Source organism: Cavia porcellus, unplaced genomic scaffold, assembly GCF_034190915.1.
Source record: "Cavia porcellus strain 051 isolate PalLab524CR breed Dunkin Hartley unplaced genomic scaffold, mCavPor4.1 scaffold_38, whole genome shotgun sequence".
NCBI lineage: Eukaryota > Metazoa > Chordata > Mammalia > Rodentia > Caviidae > Cavia > Cavia porcellus.
The window spans coordinates 9,138,127-9,159,772 of NW_026947521.1; the positions used below are offsets into that span (position 1 = coordinate 9,138,127).

Genomic DNA, 21,646 nt, shown 5'->3' on the forward strand with positions numbered 1-21,646 from the left:
TTTTATTCTTAAACTATGGATCATCCTCTTGTTGTCTTCTAGCCTTTGTATTGTTACTGCCTATTTCTTTGTTATTTTTAAGAGATCTTTCCTTTCACAATCACACATTGCAAACCTATCAAGTGTTGTTAATGTATCCCTAGTTTCCTTCAGGCAATTTTGCTATCTTTCAATGTAGTTTTAAATTTCCCGGTAATCTCTTTGACTCTGTTGCATGTATTCTAGTTTTATTTTATGGTCTTCTATGAAGGTTTCTCTCCTTTTTCATGTTCCTCCATTTTTCCATCTATGTCTTCTTGGGAGGGGCTTAGCATTTCTTTTATTAATCTTACATCTTACTGTAGTTGTATTAATATTTCAGTTTTCAGTTCATCTATAATGTCACGAAGATATTTCTTTATGTCAGCTGATACCATGTCAAATATCTCATGTTTGCTGCCCTCAATCTGTTCGGTATATACCTCTCCTGGCCCCCATATTCCCTGGTTTGACTGGAGGCTTTTTCTTACTTCTTTCTCTTGTTATGTATCTTGCTTCCTCAATACAGGTGTATCGTGAAGGTCCCAGCCCCTTTCCTATTGGTTATGGTTCTTCTGAAGTGTGCTGGCTAGGGATTGCAGCCTTCTCCATTTTGTTGTTGGTCATTGAGGTGCAAGCAGGGGTGGTGTAGGATGGCCCCTACCCTCTGAGCCAGTCAACCAGTGGAGGCCTTCACCACATTAGTTTGTGCAGCGAGGATGGAACTGGTTTAGGAAAATGTCAGGGACAATTTCAACTCTGGCTATTGGGTGCTGGCCAAAGGCATGACCCAGCCCTGTCAGATCCCACCCATGTGCTCTTGGCAGGGAGCAGCCAACTGAAGTCACTGCCATTCCTTGTTCTGGCCCATCCTGCCCAATATCAATATGTCATCTGGTTGGTCACCTAATCTCTCCCAGGAGGGCCAGATTCTGAGCACTCACTGCAGGTTAGTGCAGGTCTCCACACTGGCTCTGTCCTCCATTGGGCTTACCAAACCCTGACTTCAGCACAACTGTGGCTCCAGTGAGAGCACTGCCACGCGAGTCCAACTGGCTCAGGTGAGAGTGCCACACCCGTGAGTTGGACTGGCTCTGGTGAGCGTGCTTCTGGCTCCAGCCTTCTGTCCACATTTTTCTTTTCTTTTTTTAAAAATCTTTTTCCTCAGTTTCTTCCTGAGTCATTGAGAGTCCATTTCCTTTCACCCAGTCTTCTGCATGGTGGTAAATTCTAAGTGTCTGAGCTGTTTCTCCCAGAGAGGCTCTGTACCTTGTTACTTACTGATCCACCATCTTTCCCGTGACTGCTGAACAAGGACAATCTTATAACAGAATCAACACTCAAAAGTCAGCTACAACTTGAAGATGTCTCTGAGGAGTAGTAATTTCCCAAGTCATTGCTATTGATAGCAGCAATAAAGATAACTACCATAAACAATTTATAAGGATCAGTGCAGCAATTTCACTGAAATAAAAATAGAAAATGCGAAGACATAGAAGCCAAATGGAACTCTGGATCTGCAAGTCCCCAAAGGCAAATTTAAGAGGCAATGAGGTGGAACAATTGAAAAGCCACCCTTCTGGACTCTTATGAAGTGGTATCAGTGAAGGTAACAGAGCAGATGCATGAGGCTCCCAGTGTCTGACCTGTTCTCCCCGTCCTAAGCTCCACCACAGCTCAGCACTCCCCCAGGGCAGGACTGCTGCGGTAGGTCGTGCCCCTAGAGAGCTCCCTCCTGGGACCAGAGACTGAATGGGAATCATATGCCTCCTCAGCCTCATCCCATAAATCTTGTTTTTATTTCTGAAAATATTTCTAGCCAAAGGGGAAAGAGTAAAGAGATGAAAAACAAATTGTAATTCTAAGATACTACTGCCATTTCTGCCAAATAAAGAAAGGAATGGTAGGAATAATCCATAAAAAGCAGTAAATGGAAACAATCAAGACCATCGAACTAGAGGTCAGTTGGGAGAGGAACAGGGATTTATTGGGGGAAGAAAATAGGAAATAACAAAGCTAAACATAATTTTGGAACAAATGATGAAACATGAGAGCACTTACTCCTCACAGCTTCAGTGTTTGTGCTCACAAATGGCAAAGTCAATTCTTGCTGCTGCAGAGATGATTAGAAGCAGGGACAAGGGCTAGACTTGCCTTACACTGTAGGTACTTCCCTCCCCTCCTAAACTATCAGGCATCAGAGATTTCTGTTAAATTGATAATTATTCAAGTGACATTAATGTACACATAGAAGCATTGACTCATTTTAAGATAAGTAAGTTGTGATAAAATAGCTTTTTCACACAAATCCTTTAAAAAGTAACATAGAGACACTCTTTGGTTCATTCCTTCAATGCGGTATCAGTGGAAATCACTGAGAAATTCCCACGTAGCTTCTCCTCAGCCATGTCCCCAACTTTCACAAAACCTGCTTGTGTAAGGAGTAATGATATTGATGAGTAGTGTATAAAAATCTCACTAGGCATGGTGCGTATGCTTTCAGTTCGAGCTATTTGAAAATTTGAGGGAGAGGGATCACTCATCTGCAGGAATTTAAGGGCACCTTGGCAGCATAACAAAACCTCATCTTTTAAAACATAAATAGCATTGACACACCGTTTGTGAGCTCTGCTGTGCTGGGTGTCTCGAGAGCACCTACGTGTAGTGCAATGCTGTACCAATGGATGATGTGGTTTGTTCAATTTATATGCTGTTCTCTTCTTTCAGCTTTGACAGTCAGCCTCTCAGGGTCATGATGGATCCCAAAATCACTTTTTCACAACACCCGACATGTATAGATTGGTATATACTCACTTCCTGTTTAGTTATGGCATTTGGAAGAATAATGTCACATTGGAAATCATGTTCAACCTGTATTCTAATTTTTCTCTCATATTGATCCGACCAATGGGAAAGCAAAGTCAAAAATCTGAAGAACTCATTTCCAAAGTAAAGCATGTATCCTAACTCTGTGAGAATGTATGTTTGGCTTTCTCATATTTTCTTATATAGATTATTTTTCATTTTCCTTTTTAGATTTACCTGACACACATCTTCACTTGAAGGTAATGACTGTATATTTGTGTTCTGAATCAACTTCACATTTTGGAGCTGTGGAGTGTTCATTAAGCATTTGACTTTAAAACCCATTCAGCCTGCCATGGAAGCAAAAGATTGTGTTGCGAAGAAAGCAGTAGGAATAAAGGATGTAAAGACATTTCAACCAGGTAAATCTAGCAATACACATGACTCTGGAAAGAAATACAGTAGCTTACTGTGTTTGATGTGCCCACAATCATCTCCATTTTTTCTCCAATTTTGGAAAGCTTTGACATAAACACTGAAGATGTAAGTATTGGTGTCTGTGTTTGCAAATAGGTGCTAAAAAGCACAAGAGAAAACAACTTTTAATGTGTTGTTTACTTATGTTTCAATACCCAATGTTCCCAGTTTGCATCCTTTTTTATTGACAATTTTAAGTTTTATTTTAAAGAGATTAAGACAAAAGAAGACAGAACAAAGCAGGTCAGAGCAGAACAATGTAAGCAATACAGCACTTCACTACAAGACAACTGGATAGTAACAGTAGCAACCAAAATTTGAAATAGTTGAGTATACCTTCACATATAATAGTATCAAACATAACAAAATAGTGTAAAACTATTCAGGAGAATAAAAGTATTATAGGGCATTCAGAACCAAAGAACAGAAAATTAATAATGGCTATGATATTAACTCTTTTTCTATAGCAAATTTGTTTATACTATCACATATATTAAAATCCAATAAGACGCAACATGATAGAACCAATGGAAACATAAGAACAAAAGCATAGTAGGGCTTCAAAACAAGATGATATTACATCAGTGCAATGGCTGCCATAATGTCTTGTTTTCTTCAAAATAGCTGTTCATACCATCACACACAATCAAATCAAACAAAACAGAATAAAACCATTCCAACTAATTAATGAAAACATTATAAGGCTTCAAAGCAATGTAATGGGGAATCAAGACTACCATAAATCCTTTTGTACTCTTACCATGTCTTACATTAGGGAGACTATATGGTATTTAAATACGAGTTTTTATTTTGCTTATGAGTATGGTCTCAAGTTGCATCCATTTATTTATAGATATCTCAATGTGATCCTTCTTTATAGCTGAGTAGTACTCCATTGTATAGAAATACCACATCTTTTTTATCCATTCCTCAGTTGATGGACACTTAGACTGTTTCCAAGATATGGCTATTACAAATTGTGCTATTATGAACATGGGTGCACATATATCACTGTGGAATGGTGTTTTCAGTTCTTCTGGGAATATGCCCAGAAGTGAAATAGCTGGGTCAAATGGGACTTCCAATCTCAGCTTTTTGAGGAATGTCGAGACTGATCTCCCCAGTGGTGGCACCAGTCTACACTCCCACCAGCAGTGCAGGAGAGTTCCTTTTTCCCCCACACTCTCTCCAGCATTTGTTGTTGGTAGTTTTCTTGATCCTGGTCATTCTTTCTGGAGTAAGATGGAATCTCAGTGTTGTTTTAATTTGAATTTCTCTAAAGACTGATGATGATGAATATTTTTTCATGTATTTATTTGCCATTTGCATTTCTTCATCTGAGAACGTGTATTCATCTCAGATGCCCATTTTTGGATTGGGTCTTTGAATTTCAGGGGTCTCATTTTTTTAAAAAAATTCTTTATATGTTTTAAAAGTCCTTTGTCTGAGGGACAGTTTAGTGAGAATTTTTTTTCCCCAGTTTGTGGGTTTTATTTTCACTCTGCTGGAGACTTCTTTTGACATGCACAAACTTTTTAATAGGACATCATCCCAGTTATTGATTCTGGGAAGTATTTCTTGTGTGGTTTGATTCCTGTTCATGAATTCCCTACCTACCCTTATGTTTTCAAGATTTTTATCTAAGATTCAAGATTTTTGTCTTCCAGCAGATTTAGTGTTTCTGTTTTAATATTCAGATCTTTGATCCATTTAGATTTTAGTTTAGTACGTGGTGATAGGCATGAGTCTAGGTGTAGTTTTCGGCATATGAGGAGCCATTTTTCCAGCACCATTTATTAAAGAGACTGTCATTCTTCCAGTGAACATGTCTTTATCAAAGATAAGGTGGTTGAGTGTGTTTGCAGTTATGATTGTGTCTTCTAATAATCTATTCCATTGATCTTCAGATCCATATTTATTCCAGTACCATGCTGATTTTATTACAGAAACTCTGTAGTATAACTTCAAGTCAGGGATAGTGATGCCTCCTGTCTTGCCTTTGCTACTTCAAACTGCTTTGGTTACCCTAGGTCTCTTTTGGTTCCAGGTGAATTTTAGGCATTATTTCTCTAGATCTGTAAGGTTTGTTAATGGTATTTTCATTGGGATTGCATTGCATCTGTATATAACACTTTTGGGCGAATGATCATTTTCACAATATTTATTCTTATCCATGAACAATGGATGTCTTCCCATTTTCTGATGTCTTCAATTTCTTCTTTCAGGGTATTATAATTTTCCCTGTAATTCTTTTACTTGTATTGTGAGATTAATTCCTAAATATTTCATATTTTTGGATGCCAGTGTGAAGGGTGTGGCTTCTCTTATTTCTCTGTCTGTGATTTTGTTGTTAGTGTATAGGAATGCAATTGATTTTTGAGTATTGACTTTGTATCCAGCTGCACTGCTGAACTTATTTATTATATCTAGAAGTCTTTCAATGGAGTTTTGGGGGTCTTCTGTGTAGAGTATCATGTCATCTGCAAATAATGATAATTTAACTTCCTCTTTTCCTATGTTTACTCCTTTTATTTCTCTCTCTTGTCTAATTGCTCTGGCTAGTATTTCCAGTACTATGTTAAATAGGAGCGGTGATGAGGGACATCCTTGTCTTGTGCCTGATTTTAAGGTAAAGGCCTTCAGTTCTTTGCCATTTAATATGATTCTGGCTCTTGGTATGTCATTGATGTCTTTTATCATACTGATGTAAAGACCATCTATTCCAATTTTCTGTAAGATTCTTATCATGGATAAGTGTTGGATCTTATCAAAAGCTTTTCTGCATCTATAGAAATGATCATGTGATTGTTACTTTTGGCTCTATTGATATGTAGGATTACATTTATTGATTTATGTTTGTTGAACCATCCCTGCATGGATGGGATGCATCCCACTTGGTCATGGTGTGTAATCTTCTTGATGATTTGCTGTATCCTGTTTGCCAATATCTTAATGAGGATTTTTGCATCTATGTTCTTTAGGAAGATCTTTTTTAGTTGGGTCCTTCTCAGATTTTGGTAGTAGGGTAACAGTTGCTTCCAGGAATGACTTGGGAAGAATTGCTTTCCTTTTGATTTCATTGAGGAGTTTGAGGAGTGTTGGCATTAAGTCTTCATTGTATTTCTTGTAGGATTCCACAGTGAATCCACATGGGCCTGGGCTCTTCTTTGTAGGTAAGGACTTAATTATGTTTTCAATTTCATTAATTGAATTTGGGTTATTCAGCAGTTTGACATCTTCTTGACCCAGCTTTGGTAGTTTATATGTTTCTAGGAATCTGTCTATATCTTCTGTGTCATCGAACCTATGAAAGTAGAGGTTTTTGAAATAGGTGTTAATGATCTTTTGTGTTTCTGCAGTCTGCAGTGACTTCGCCTTTTTCATTCCTTATTGCATGAATTTGAGTTTTTTCTTTCCTTTTTTAAAAAAAGGTTGGTTAGTGGATTATCAATTTTATTTATTCTTTCAAAGAACCAACTCTTTGATTCATTGATTCTTTATATTGTTTTCTTAGTCTCTATTGCATTAATTTCTGCTCTGATTTTTATGATTTACTCCATTCTTATGGCTTTGAGCTTGACTTGCTCTTCTTTTTCTAGATGTTTGAGGTGTAGCATCAAGTTGCTTGTTTTTGTTCTATAGTCCCGATGTGGGAGCTCAGTGTAATTTTTCTCTGAGGGCTGCTTTCATTGCATCACACAGATTCTGGTAAGTTGTATTTATATTTTCATTTGCTTGTAGGTATTGTTTAATTTCTCTTTTAATTTCCTTTGTGACTCACTGAATGCTCAAGAGTGTATTATTCAATTTCCATGTGTTTGGGGGATTCTTGCCATTTCTTTTATCATTAATTTCTAGTTTCATTGTCCTATGATTTGATAAAATGCATGGGATAATTTCAACTCCTTTGCATTTACTTAGATATGTTCCATGGGCTAGTATATGGTCTCTTTTAAAGAATGTCCCATGTACGGCTGATAAGAATATGTATTCTGATGTTGTTGAATGGAACACTGTATACGTTTATCAAATCCATTTGTTCACAGCTATGATTCAGTTCTGTTATTTGTTTGCTGATTTTCTGTCTGGTTGATCTCTCCCTTAGTGCCAAGGGTGTGTTAAGGTCTCCTGTCATAATTGTGTTATTACTTATTTGATTTTTCATTTCTGCTAATATTTGCTTTGTATAGCTGGGTGTTCTGGAATTTGGTGCATGTATATTTAAGATTGTTATCTCTTCCTCTTGAAGTTTTCCCCAAACTACTATGTAGTGACCTTCTTTATCTCTTTGGATTATTCTTGGTTTCAAGTTCACATTGTCTGCAAATAGAATAGTTACCCCTAATTTTTTAAATTCCTGTTGCATGAAGTATTGTTTTCCATCCTTTGACTTTCAGTCTATGAGTTTCCTTTTGGGTTAGATGGGTTTCTTGTGGACAGAGTTTGATTTGATGTTGTTTCTTAATCCATTCTGCCAGTCTGTTTCTTTCAATGGATGAATTGATTCCATTTACATTAATGGTTATAGCTGTTCTACACTGCTTTATTGTTGACATGTTTTCTTTCTGCTGTTGTATCTTTACCTTTCTATTCTGTTTAATTGGTATGTCATAGATGTCCTTTATCATATCGAGGTAAATATTGCTTAGTAGTCTTTTCCTATGTGTATCTAGAATGTGTTTCAGTATTCTTTTCCAGATTGGTTTGGTATTTATGAAGTTCGTCAGCTGTTCTTTGTCATGGAAGTATCTTATTTCTCCATCCATTTTGAAGGACAGCTTTTCAGGGTATATCAGTCTGGGTTAGAAGTCATTTTCTTTTAGGATCTGAAATACTTCGCTCCATGCTCTTCTTGACTTCATTGTTTGTGTTGAGAAGCCTTCTGTGATTCTTATATGTTTTCCTTTATAGGTGGTCTGTCTTTTCTCTTTAACAGCTTTTAATATTCTATTCTTATGTTTGATTTCTGGGTGGTGATTATTATATGTCTGGGTGGTTATGGCTATTTGGAGTTCTATATGTTTCACTAATCCATATGTCAGTTTCCATTTTCATGTTTGGGAAATTTTCAGCTACTACTTGTGTAAATAGCCTCTTCATATCATTTGTGTTGTCCCCTTCTTTTTCATTTATCCCTATCAATCTCTTGTTTTTATTTGCATCATGTTGCATTGCTTGAATTGTTATCTCCTGATTCCTTGTTATTTTTAAAATATCTTTCCTGTTCACTAGCTGAAATCTTGTCTTCGAGGTCTGAAGTTCTATCTTCACTCCTTGTGACAGTTTTGACAACTTTCAATGAAATTTTTGTTTTCCTGTATATCTCTTTGAATCTGCTTCATGCATTCTGTTTCTTAAATTGTTCATCCATGAATTCTATGTTTTTACATTATTCCTCTAATTATTTAACTGTGTCTTCTTTAGATATGTTCAGCATTTCTTTTATTACCTTTATCATTTCTTCTTTTACTTGAGAGATTATTTCTAATTTGAATTCCTTTAAAACTTCTCAGAGTTGCTTCTTTAATTCATTTCATATTATTTCAGATATTTCAGGTATATGGCATATATTTTCTTCTATGTATATGGTTTCCAGGCTATCTTGGGATGGGCTGGAGGTTTGATATTGCATTTTGGTCTTCTGTCTTGTCATTTTCCTAGAATTCTGTGTTTCAAAAGATGTTCCAAAGCTTCCCCTGGGTGTGTTGGTAATTGTCTCCTGTGCCCTTGGCTCCTGGGACTGAATGGAGGTTGGAGATCATGGTCCAGTCATACCCACAGGAACTTTCATGCCATCTCCAGTGTTTCAGAAAGCTGGGTGAGCTCCTAATCAGGGTTAGGGATGGTCCAAATGTCTCCCTAGGCTAGCACCAATGTGCTAGAACTAACCTCCAATACATTCATCTCCACTGATTGAAGAAGGTCACAGCGTATAGTCCATTTGAGTCCATGAAAGCTGCAGAGATCAGTATAGTGTGGCTGGAAGCTGGGCAGGCACTTAACCACTGGGAGCAATGATCTTAAACTCTCCCAATTTGGATTCTTATATTTCACAGGGATCCACAGATCTAACTATAATATTTGAAGATGGTTTGAAAGTTTGTGGATTCTTGGTGGAGTGCTGGGTCCTCTGGCACATCCCTGAGTCCCTATTAATTCAGGAAGTTGTGGTAAGAGGTTCACTGGTACCCAGGACCTTATCTCTCAGTTCAACACCACCAGCAAAAATGCCTCCAGTAATTCTGATTTGTACCTTGACTAAAGCTTTCCTTAATAACAAGCCAAATGCATTTCCATTCTATTTCATCTAATTATTAGAATATTCATGTTTGCAAGCAGACAGATGTTCACAAAAGCAGACTGTATGAATGTGTATGTATGGTGTGTAACAGTTTGATTAGTAAGAATGGGGTCTATAATCATTCCTTGGTGCCTGCTAGATAGAATTTTACAGACCAGTGATTGTGAAACTTAGGTCTGATTCCTTGTATAGTAGTTAAGGTTCTTACAGATTCTACAGGACCTTTTATTTTTAAGCATGTTGAAATCTATTGACACTGTAGAAGAAACTGAATCTGAAAGAGGTAAAATATAGAGACCTGGGATTAAATTCAGCAGCATGAGTGTCTGCTTGCCAAGTACAAGATGATGAGTTTGATCCAAGGTGCAAAAAGAAAGAAAGAAACAAGCAAGAAAGCATTAAAATAGTGGCATGCATACATATGTCGACATTCATGAGAGCTGTGATTCAGAATCTTTTGAACTGTGACACATGACATATTACATCTCTGAAAACCCGCTGTGCTATGCCTGAACAAGAAAGAGAATCAGCATGAAATGGAACATAACTTTTCATATGATTGGTCTTCTTAGAACCTAAGCCTCCAACAATTCTAATGCACTGTTAAACTACCATTCCAAAAACATGGGAAATCCACGAAAGCCATATGATAAAAAACTTCTTCACTGGGAAATGCCTTTTAAACTCTTATGTCTCCTGTTTGTTTTGACTTGTGTTAAAATTTGCAAATCTTCCAATGTGATTTATAAAGAAAAAAAGATATATTTTCATTATGCTTTCCTTTGCTGTTTCCTGGTGCTCTGCATTCACTAATGTGAACCTAGGTCAGAGACAGCAAACTTCTAGGCCTTTCAATGATGGCAAAGAGCCCACTGTGCAACATGTGCCAAAGGTTCACCACGATTCACCTGGAATAAACCAGTTTGCACATGAGCACATTTAGGTCACTGAAAGCTAGCACTTTTCTTAGGAATTTATGATGTTATCAAAACCCGGAGAAGGGAATTCTCACAACACTGATGTATTGAAGAATGTATCTCATTGTAGTTCCCCATTTGAAAGTAGAATATTCATTCACATCCATACCTTTGACTGGGGAAAAAATAGTGTGTTTATATTCAAGTGGATAATTTTCATGTATTTTTTCAAATTGCTTTCATTGGTGCATTTTAGATATCCATAAGGATCACATTCATTAAAGGAAGTTTCTCCCTGTACCTGATAGTCTTATTTATTTTTCCCCTAGTCACTTCTTCTCCCTTCAACTCCTTATCTTACTGTCCTTATTTAAAAATTTTGTTTCCATTTTCTTCTGTTTGCTCCTTTTTTTCCCTTTACATCCTTTACTTCCTTACCCTCCCACCACTTTACCATTTCTATTTGAATATTTTCTATCTTTTGCACAGTTGGGCCATTACACTTTTCAGTTTCTCCCACTAGCAAACAATATGATATTGAAATTTGTGCTTGTGACTCATTTCACTTAACCAGTGGAGTCTTTGTCCCCATTCTTTCCATCCACCCTGCCTCTTCTTTGCTTCCCCTTTCTCTAGAAGAATTGCTCCCTATTTCACAATGCCTTTTATACACTTTGCTCATTCTTTACACACTTAACATCTCAAAGCAGTGAAATATAATTCATATCCCTAAAGTTTTAACAATCAAGAGTACTAAAAACTAAAGAGTGGAGCAGGGGATTTAGTTCAGTGGTATAAGTGCCTTCATGGGAAACACAAGGTCATGAGTTCGATCCATGGTATACCCCACCCAAAAAAAGAAAACAAAAAAAAATTAAAGAGATTGTTGGAAAATCACAATACTACTAAGTTAAAACAGAAGAAAGAGAGATGATGGTAACAATCAGACTTGGCTTAGTGAGTGTCAAGCACAGAAGCAGTGGAACAATTATTGGACTGTGGGGCAGAGAAATACATGAGAGTACTTCTGAGGAAAGGGTTGATATATTAATTATGTTTGTATTGTCATTACATCCTAATAAGTAAAACTTTTTGTTCTGATTCAGATTGGAGTTTCACCGAGTCTAATGAGACTCTGAAGAGATCTGAGAAATTGATGCTTGGCCATCAACATCCACTTCTGGCAGAATCCGTGATGAAGAGTCCATCAGCATTCCCAGAATCTGGTGAGTCAACCTTACTGGGTAAAAACTGATGAATATCAGACCTGTGTTTGTGTCAGGCAGTTGTTCTCACTGTGTTGCATGATTTGGGTTTCCAAAACAAAGCATGAAGATTCAGCCAAAGCCTCACAGTACAAGAATGTGTCTTTGGCTTTCCCATATTTCCTTATAAAGTTTATTTTTCCTTTTTCCTTTACAGAATCAGGTGACACACATCTTCACGGGAAGGTAATGACTGTATATTTGTGTTCTGAATTAACTGCATAGTTTGGAGCCGTGGAGTGTTTACTAACCATTTTGCTTTAAAACCCATTCAGGCTGCCATGGAAGAAAAAGATTCTGTTGTGAAGAAAGCAGTAAGAATGAAAGTTATACCGACATTCCAACTAGGTAAATGAAGCAATACAGATGACTCTGGAAAAATCACAGTACCTTAAAGTGTTTGATGTGCTCAGAATCATGTCAGTTTTTTTCTCCAAATGTTTGGAAGGCTTTGACATTAACAGTGCAGATGTAATTATTGCTGTCCATACTTGCAAATAGAGTGCTGATATGCATAAGAGAAAACAACTTTTAATGTGTTGTTTACTTATGTCTCAATACCCTATGTTACCAGCTTGGACCCGGGGTACTTCACAGGTATCCACAAAACTTACTATAAAATTCCAAGTTGTTCTCAAGTTTGTGGGTGCTTGCTGGAGAGTTGATCCTTCTGGCACCTTCCTGAGTCCCAGTTAACTCAGGAGGCTGTGGCAAGAGGTTCACTGGTCCCCACCATCACATCTCTCAGTTCACCACAGTGAGGAAAAGTGCTTCCAGTAAGTCTGATGTTTACCCAGACTAAGCTTTCCTTACGAACAAGCCCACTGTGTTTCCACTTCATTTCATCTCAGTATTGATATGTTCTTGATTGCAAGCAGATAGATTTTCTCAAAAGCAGACTCTTACAAGTATGTATGTATGGTGTCTCATATTTTGATTGTTAAGAAAGTAGTCTACAATCATTCCTTAATGACTGGTAGATACAGTTATTCAAAACAGTGATTATGAATCTTAGGCCTGAATTCCTTGAGTAGTAGGAAGTTTTCTTACAGATTATACAGAAGCTTTTTTTATAAGAATGTTGACTCTATTGACACTAGTAGAAACTGAATCTTAGTGAGGCAAAATACAGTGAGCAGGGATTTAGCTCAGCAAGATACATATCTGCCTGGCAAGTGCAAGTTTAGGCGTTCAACCTTAGGTATCACAACAAAGAAACAAACAAGTGGCAAAATAGCAACATGCAGCACATATGCCAGCATCCATTAGAGCTGTGATTCATGAATCATTTGAACTGAGACATGTGATACATTATATATCTGAAAACCTCACTGTGCTATGCCCCAACAAGAAAGAAAAAGCGTGAAATGACAGATAACCTTTGGTATGATTGGTCCTCTTACAACGTTATACTCCATAGATTTTAATTCACTGTTAAACCACCATTCCTACAGTATGGGAAGTCCATGAAAGCCATATGACAAAGAGATTTTTCACAGTGAATTGTCTTTTAAACTCTTATGTCTCCTGTTTTCTTCCACTTATCTTCAAATTTTTAAATCCGATAATGTGGTTTCTAAAGAAAAAGGGTATATTTTCATTATGCTTTCTTTTCCTGTCTCCTAGCACTCTGCACTTGTTGGTACTTGTTTGTGTCTAGGTCTAGATCAGAAACGGAGAAACTTCTAGGGCTTTCAGGGATAGCAAAGAGCTTGCTGTGGCACATAAAAATAATACTTACCCAATGTTTATGAGCTCTACCTCTGTGGAAATTTTGAGAGCACCTTACCTCCTGTTGATGAGGCCCTCAGTTTCCCATGCTGTCCCTTCACAGCTTTCTGTATCTCATAACCATTTTCAACAGTGAAAATACTAATTCACTGGCTGCATAGCTGAACAGCTTCAAGAACAATGGAAAATACCATACCAAAATGAAATGGCAATGAATATTAGTTCATGTGGATCTGAGGAAGCCTCAGAAGTAAGAACGGATGCTCAAAAGAGAAATATAGACTAGCGGGGAAGATGGCAGATCAATAAGTAGCAAGATAGCGAGGCTCTCTGAGAGAAACAGCTAAGATGCTAGAATTTAATGCCATGGAGAAGACCAGAAAAAAGGAGAGGGATTCTCATGACTCAGGAAAAAGCCAAGGAAAAATGAAAGAAAAACATGGGTGGAAGCCTGAATCCAGATGCACTTTCATTCAACAGAAGTGCTCCCACATTGCCCTAAGCACCCTGGAGTCCAACAACTCACAGTCCTGCTGAAGTTGGGGGTTTTTGAGCCTGAGGACCTTAGTAGGAAGGTGTGTAACAACAGAGAATGGAGCTGGCATGGAGATCTACACTAGCCTGTGGTGAGTGCTTGGAATTTGGTCCTCCTGCAGGAGGTGGTGATCAGCTGGGTGACATGCTGGAATCAGGCAGGATGGGCCTGAATCTGGAACTGTAGTTGCTTCATTTGGCCTCTCCTGATGCAGAGCAGATTGGTGGGAACTGCTTCAACTGGGTCATGCCCCTGGAACGGGACCCAATAGCCAGAGATGAAGTTGCCCCTGAAACAGTCCTGAGCCAGTTCCATCTGTGCAGTACACACTAAGATGGTGAAGACTCACATGGTTGACTGGCTCAGAGGGGAGGGGCCAGCCTGCACTACCCCTGCTTGTACCTCACTGATCAACAGCAAATGGGAGAGGGCAGAAATCCCTCACCATTGACTTCAAAGAAATCATAACCAATACAGAAAGGGCCTGGGACCCACACTATGCACTTGTCGGGAAGAAACCAAAAACATAACAAGAGAAAGAAAGAAAAATCTGTCTTCAGCTACCAATTCAAACAGTATGGGTCTAGGAGAGGTAATTACAGAAGAGATCAAGGATAGCAGACATGAAGTATTGGAAACAGCATCAGCTGACATAAAGAAATATCTTTGTGACATTATAGAAGACCTCAAAACAGAAATACTAATACAAGTACAGCAAGATATAAGAAGTCTAATAAAATAAATGCTAAGCACGTCTCAAGAAGACACAGATGGAAGAATGGAGGGTCACAGAAAAAGGAGAGAAACCTTTGATGAAGAATATAAAAAAGTGTAGAATACATGAAACATATTGAAAGATACTACCAGGAAATTAAAAACTACATTGAAAGATTGCAAAACTGCCTGAAATAAACTAAAGATAGACTATGAAAACTTGAAGACAGGCTTGCAATATGTGATCATGAAAGGAAAGGTCTCTTAAAAGTAACAAGGAAACAGGAAATAGCAATACAAAGGCTAGAAAATGACAACAGGATCTATAACTTAAGAATAAAAAATGTGGGGCTTCTGGGAGAACATGGCGGACAGATAGCAGCAGCTACAGAGGCTCTCTGAAAGACCCAGCTAAAAATTCATGAATGGTGCGGAGTAAGGAATCATAAGCAAGAGGAGATATGCCCTGCTGACCCAAGAACGGGCTGAGAGAAACCAACTTGGAATGCAATCCTGGTGCTATAACAGGAACAGAAAAGCCTCAGTGTGGAAGCTGAAGCCTGGGCCATTGGAAGCCACGATTTGGATTTCCCACCACGTGGCGGCTGCGTCTACATTGGCTCGGCAGGGAGAGAGACGCAAGGAAGCTCTGAGAACAGGAATCAGCAAAGGGAGTTAAAAACAGCACGGGCGGGGAGCCATGCATCCACCTCTGGTGAGTGAGGGAAAACTGGGACTCTCCCACGGTCCAGGAGACTCCAACAGAGGACATTCCGGGACTGGGCAGACTTGCAGGAGCGGGGTGCTGCAGCGACTTCAGCCACCTATCCCCCTCTCAAGCGGGATTGGTGAGAAGTGCCTAGCCTACGTGACGCTGCTGGCCGAGACCCAGTAGGCTAGCACAACCCAGATCCCAGAGCCTGAGGGTGGCCTGGAGGGGCGGGCCCCACGTAGGCTGCCTGGTCTGCAACTTCCTGGTGTGCTACGGTGGGCGGGAACACCTAGTCGGCGCAATTCGATCAGGCTGTAGCTGACAGGGAGGGAAGCTGGGCCTCCTATATACGCTTGCATATATAAGGAACAAAGAATATGGGAAGAGGGAGCAATAAGAAAGGCCCTTCGGCCTCCAATCCTGAGAAACAGGCAAGAGCGGACACCGCACCAATAGACATAAAGCGCCATCTAGAGAGCTTCATAGATGAATTCAAGAATGAAGTTATTAATGGCCTGAAGCTAGACATAAGCAGAATAGTTAGAGAAATGCTAAGCACCACCCAAGAAAAAACGGATGGTGGAATGGAAGAACAGAAAAAGAGGGGAGAATTGTTTGATGGAGAAAAAAGAGAAAGCATAGAATACATGAAGCAGGTTCAAAGAGACTACCAGGAAACTAAAAAGTCTATCGAAAACTGGCATAACAGCTTGAAAGAAACTAAGGACAGACTATCTGAACTGGAGGGCAGATTTGTAATATGGGAGAATGAAATGAAAAACTTCTTAAAAGTAACAAAGAAACAAACAGCAATAATACAAAGACTAGAAGATGATAAGACGATCCATAACTTAAGAATTAAGAACATAAAAGAAGAAGTAGGGACACAAACAAATGAACTACAAAAGCTACTCACAGAAATAATCCAGGAGAATTTTCCTAATTTAGCAAAAGGTAAAGATACTCAGTTGTATGAAGCATACAGAACCCCAGCCACCTACAACCCAAACAGAGCAACACCCAGGCATATAATAATAAAAATTCCATAAATTCAATACAAGAACAGAATATTAAAAACCGTCAGAGACAAGAAACAGACCACTTACAAGGGAACACCCATCAGAATTACAGCAGATTTCTCTGTACAAACCATGAAATCACGAAGAGCATGGGGGGAAATAATTGAAGCTTTGAAAGATAATAATCTCCAGCCAAGATTGATATATCCTGCACAACTGTCCCTGGACATTGATGGAAAAACAAGGTGCTTCCAGGATAAAGAGGAACTGGGGGAATTTGCAACCACCAATTCAACTCTACAGAGAACACTGCAAGATATTCTAAAAAAGAAAAATACAAAAAATCCAGAAGTAGTGGCAGAGAGGCCACAATGAATGGAGCAGAAAACAAAATGAAGAAGACAAACTGACAACTAATGACAGAAAAAGAGCTCAACAGAAATGAGGCAGAGATGATTGGATGATAGGAACAGCTATTTTGGAGAAAATGACATCTTAATAGGTAATACTGATTTAGTATCATCTTGTTTTGAAGTCTCATCAAGCTTTTGTTCTTCTGTCTGCATTGGTCTAAACAGGTTGTATCTTATTGGATTTTATTATGTATGATAGTATAAGCAAAGACTTTTAAAGACAAGGAGATTATACAGAAACCATTGTTCATTTTCTGTTAGTTGATTCTAAATACCCTGCAATGCTGTCATTCTCTTAAATGGTTTTACATTGTTTTGATATATTTGATGCTACAGTATACGAAGTTATACTCAAAGATTTCAAGGAAAGAGACAATATGGTAACTACTTTTATGTCAGGATTATCTTGTGGTGAAACACTATTCTGCTTAAATGGTTATGTTTTGATCTGCGCTGTTTGGCTGTTATGCCCTCTTTTATCTCAATCTCCACTTCATTATTTACTTTTTTATTTTTATCCTTTTAAGGGAAAATAAATAGAAAATAGCAGGATATATTATAGTAACCCACTTTGACTTTTCATTATCTTGATTTAAAGCCCTGTATTACTCTCACCATCTTGTTTTTGACTGATGTCCCCTATTCTGTTTTGCTTGATAGTACCAGGTTCGAAAGTTTAGGCAACAGCTGTGAAGATAGTGAGATTCATTATGACACCCATTCTCATTGACTATTATCTACTTTTGAACACCTATAATGTCTCCAATGTTTTGGTTCTGTCGGTTTTGTTCTTTACTGTTTTGTTCAATTTTATTATAACTGATGATATAAGCAATTCTACTAGAGATAGTGGGAGACATTATGGTAACCATTGTTGATCACCTTGTATTATGCTTTTACATTATCTATTATGTCCACCCTTTTGATTTGATTGACTCTGTTCTGTTATGTCACATTTGGTTCTACTCCCTTCCAAAAAAAAAGTAATAAGAACTGTGGGAGCAACAAAACCCAAAATGTGTAATTGTCATTGTACAAAAGAGAGGAAAAGAAAGTGCTCTAAATGATATAACTGCATGTATATTTAAAGGTATAAGATAGATAATGATATCACTAAGTTTTGTTGGATCATTGAACAGAACTGTTTGCAGTCTCACTGTTGGAATGTCCACTTTACAAGCTTTAATTTTGTGACTTGAACAATTATTTCTAAGATGACAATATGTAATCTATTAACTAGTGATTTCCTACTATTTTTTTCTATAAATCTGTATAACTTGTACCCTTTCTCTGCTTTTTTTTTCTCCCTAAATAAAATTTTTAAAAAATTTTAAAAAAAGAATAAAAAATGTGAATGAAGAAGCAGGGGTAAACACAAAGCAAATACAGACTATTCAAATAAATAATTAAGAAAAACTTCCCAAGCATAGGAAAAGGAAATGATATTCAGATGTATGAGGCATGCAGAACTCCAGCAATCTACAACCAAAATAGAGTTACACACAGACATATCATAATCAAGATCCCAGAAATTCCTCACAAGTACCCAACATTGAAAGCTGTCAGAGAAAAGAAACGATCACCTCTAAAGGAAAACCCGTCAAAATCATGACAGACTTCTTGACACAAACCATCAAATCAAAAAGAGCTTGGAGTGAACTATTCCAAGCCTTGAAAGAAAATAACCTCCAACCCAGACTGATATTGCCTACAAAACTGTCTCTCAAAATTAATGGAGAAACAAGATGCTTCCATGACAAAGAGGAACTGGGAGAGTTTGTGATCATCAATCCAACCCTACAAAAAATACTGAAGGACATTCTAGAGAGGGAGGAAAAAAAACCCAGGATTTCAGGAACAGTGGCAGAGAGGCCTCAATGAATGGGGCAGACAATGGAATGAAGGAGAAAAGTAGACAACCAATAGCAGAAAAATAGCATAGCAGAAATGAGGCAGAGAAGGTTGGCTATAATCTCTAACATAGATGGCCTTGATACACTAACAAAAAGAAACACAGGCAGAGTAGATCAGGAGATAGGGTCCATCAAGATGCTCTGTGTATGTTGGTGGGAGTGTAGACTGGTATAACCTTTGTGGAGGTGAGTGTGGAGATTTCTCAGAAAGCTGGGATTGGAAGTCCCATATGTTCCAGCTATTCCACTTCTAGGCATATTACCAGAACTGAAAGCATCATACCACAGTGATATATGTGCACCTATGTTTATAGCTGCACAAAGATATGAAAAGCTATAATCTGGAAAGTGAGCTCCCACTACTCAAGCTGCCAGGCAGCTGTTTTCTCAGGAAAACAGCCTCCCATAGATCACATAATCTGGGCCTGTTTGATTCTACAATTTGTGTCCTGCTTGGGCAGGACTGACTGTCGTCTCACTCAGTTTGAGTCTGCATGGGAACTCACTAATATTACTTCTGGGTCATCAGGACAGACCAAGGATGTTCTGGATGGAGGTGTTATCTCAGCATTCTTTTCTGTCTTGGCATTTCCCCATGCTCACATCAGTGACCTGTCTGTCTGTGCTCTTGAAATATTGCAGGTGATGGTTCAGTTTTCCAAGTCTTGGTTACCTAACATGGTACAATTGAACCACTGTTGGCTCTTCTTGAAGTTCCTTGTATGTCATCATTAGAAGGTGGTTACATAATCTTATCTGGACACTTTCATACCTTTGCTGCAATGAGAATCCTGCATAGCTGTTAGATACTGTTGAGCAAATTCTTTCTCTCTTGGTTCATCTCCTGTAGATGGTGATCTTATTTCTTACCTTACCAGTGGTCCAAATGAACGCACTGAAGTAGTTGTAAAAACAGGAGTTGTGCACCATCTGCTGAAACTTCTAGGATCAAGTGAATTGTCCGTTCTGCCTCCCGTGCTACTAGCCATAGGGAATAATGTCACTGGAAAAGAAGAGACTCAGATTGTGAGAGATGCAGGATCATCTGCTGCTTTTCCCAGCCTGCTCATTCACCCCAAAACTAATCTTCAAAAGGAAGCTACATGGACAGAGTCAAACATCACAGTTGGCCAACAGGACCAGATACAGCAAGTTGTCCATCATGGATTAGTCCCTTTCCTTGTCAGTGTCCTAAGGCAGACTTTATGACTCAGAAGAAAGCTGTGTGGGCCGTGACCAACTACATGAACCATGGGGCAGTTGGCCAGGTTTATACTTTGTGCAGTCTAGTAAAATAGAACCATTGATAACTGCAAAAGATAGGAAAATTATTTTTGTTCTTCTGGATGCCATTTCAAATATTTTTCAGGCTGCTAGAATCTAGGCAAAACTGAGCAGCTTAGTGTAATGATCAAAGAATGCGGGCGTTTGGCAAGCTTGAAGGTCTACGAGACCGTGAGAATGAATCTGTGAATAAGGTCTCATTAAACTTGATTGAGAAGTATGTAGAGCAAGATCAAAATGTTGTGCCAGAAACTACCTCTGAAGGCTGCACTTTCCGGATTTAGGATTTGGCTCCTGGTACCTTTATCTTCTACGCATGCAGCTGAGGGACGCATCAATTTTTCTTGTGTCCTACGTTTGGCACAAGTTTGTCTGCTTCTCTACTGAGAACTCTTTTTTAAAATGTGATTTGTGTTTGTAGCACTTTTCACAATGAAACTATACTTGAACAGTTGCAAACTGTAAATATTATATGAAGGTTATCCTCTGAAGGGTTTCTTAGCACTATGTGGAATCTCATATCTTGCATTTTCCTGTGAATAAACCTTAACTTCCATTCTTTGCTTTACCATTCTAAAAAATTAAATCACTAAATTCAATTAGTAGGACAATCTATTCATTGGTGTCACCTGATATGTATTCTACTTTATGTAGCAGCTAAATTAGTGCCCTTAATCATGTGATTACATTGATAAGAAATCTTGAAACATAATGTATATGTCCTTACCATATCTTATAGACTACTAGTTATCTCCTAAATTAATGGGTATAGGCTATAAACCCAAAATTATTTCCCCACAGATGTGACTTCTTTGCATCTCCTGCTCTCCTTGCCTTCCTCTCCCCAACCTTTTCGCTGGAGACTAATCTCAAATAAATTCAGATCCCTGCACATGCTAAGCACGTACTCTACCTCTGAAATTCACCTTCAGCCCTTCTCTTATGTGTTAATGTACGTGGTAACCTCAAGAAGCAGGGCATTTTACACAAAACACTAAATGTGTTCCTTCCACATCGCAACAGGTGAAGTAAGAATTACAGAGTAGACTCAAGCAAGTTAAAGAAATCTAAGTAGTTCATTTCACAACTCTTTTGTGAAATGATATCTTTTGAAAAATAATTAGTAGAGTGTTGTTCTCCAAGGACGCAGTTGTATACATTTATTTATTTAATAAAAATTCATTCTATAACGGGTACTCATGATTTCATATCTGAATATTTCTGGAAATAGAATTTATGGACTGTTTAAGAGGTTTAGGCCTGCATCAGCTTTACTTGACACTGGTTCCTTCTATGAATTCATCTCCCTCCCTTTATTCATTTGGCCATCATAGTCATCCTCCTGACTATTGAGAGTGATTGATCTCTGGAACAGATGTGACCATGAGCCACTGTTCAAAGCACTGATGCGCAAACATCTCAAAGTTACCTTTAGGCTTGCATGATCTGACTTCTACTTCTGTATGTTCAGCCTTCTCATCTGTCTGCCCTCATTGATCTCAGGCATTCCTAAACAGCTAGTGATATTTTCCATTGTGATTC

General features: G+C 38.3%; 1 protein-coding gene and 1 pseudogene across 1 annotated transcript in view; both read left to right on the forward strand.

Moving 5' to 3' along the window:
- Positions 1 to 21,646, forward strand: part of LOC134474779 (uncharacterized) — a 75,886-nt gene that overhangs the window by 12,958 nt on the left and 41,282 nt on the right. The window contains exons 6-10 of the mRNA XM_063243428.1: positions 3,055 to 3,083; positions 3,173 to 3,245; positions 11,625 to 11,744; positions 11,941 to 11,969; positions 12,059 to 12,131. Coding sequence (XP_063099498.1) covers positions 3,179 to 3,245; positions 11,625 to 11,744; positions 11,941 to 11,969; positions 12,059 to 12,131 — 289 coding nt within the window. The 5' untranslated portion in view covers positions 3,055 to 3,083; positions 3,173 to 3,178. The remainder of the gene's footprint in view (positions 1 to 3,054; positions 3,084 to 3,172; positions 3,246 to 11,624; positions 11,745 to 11,940; positions 11,970 to 12,058; positions 12,132 to 21,646) is intronic.
- LOC106026136 (importin subunit alpha-1-like) lies at positions 14,296 to 20,430 on the forward strand (annotated as a pseudogene).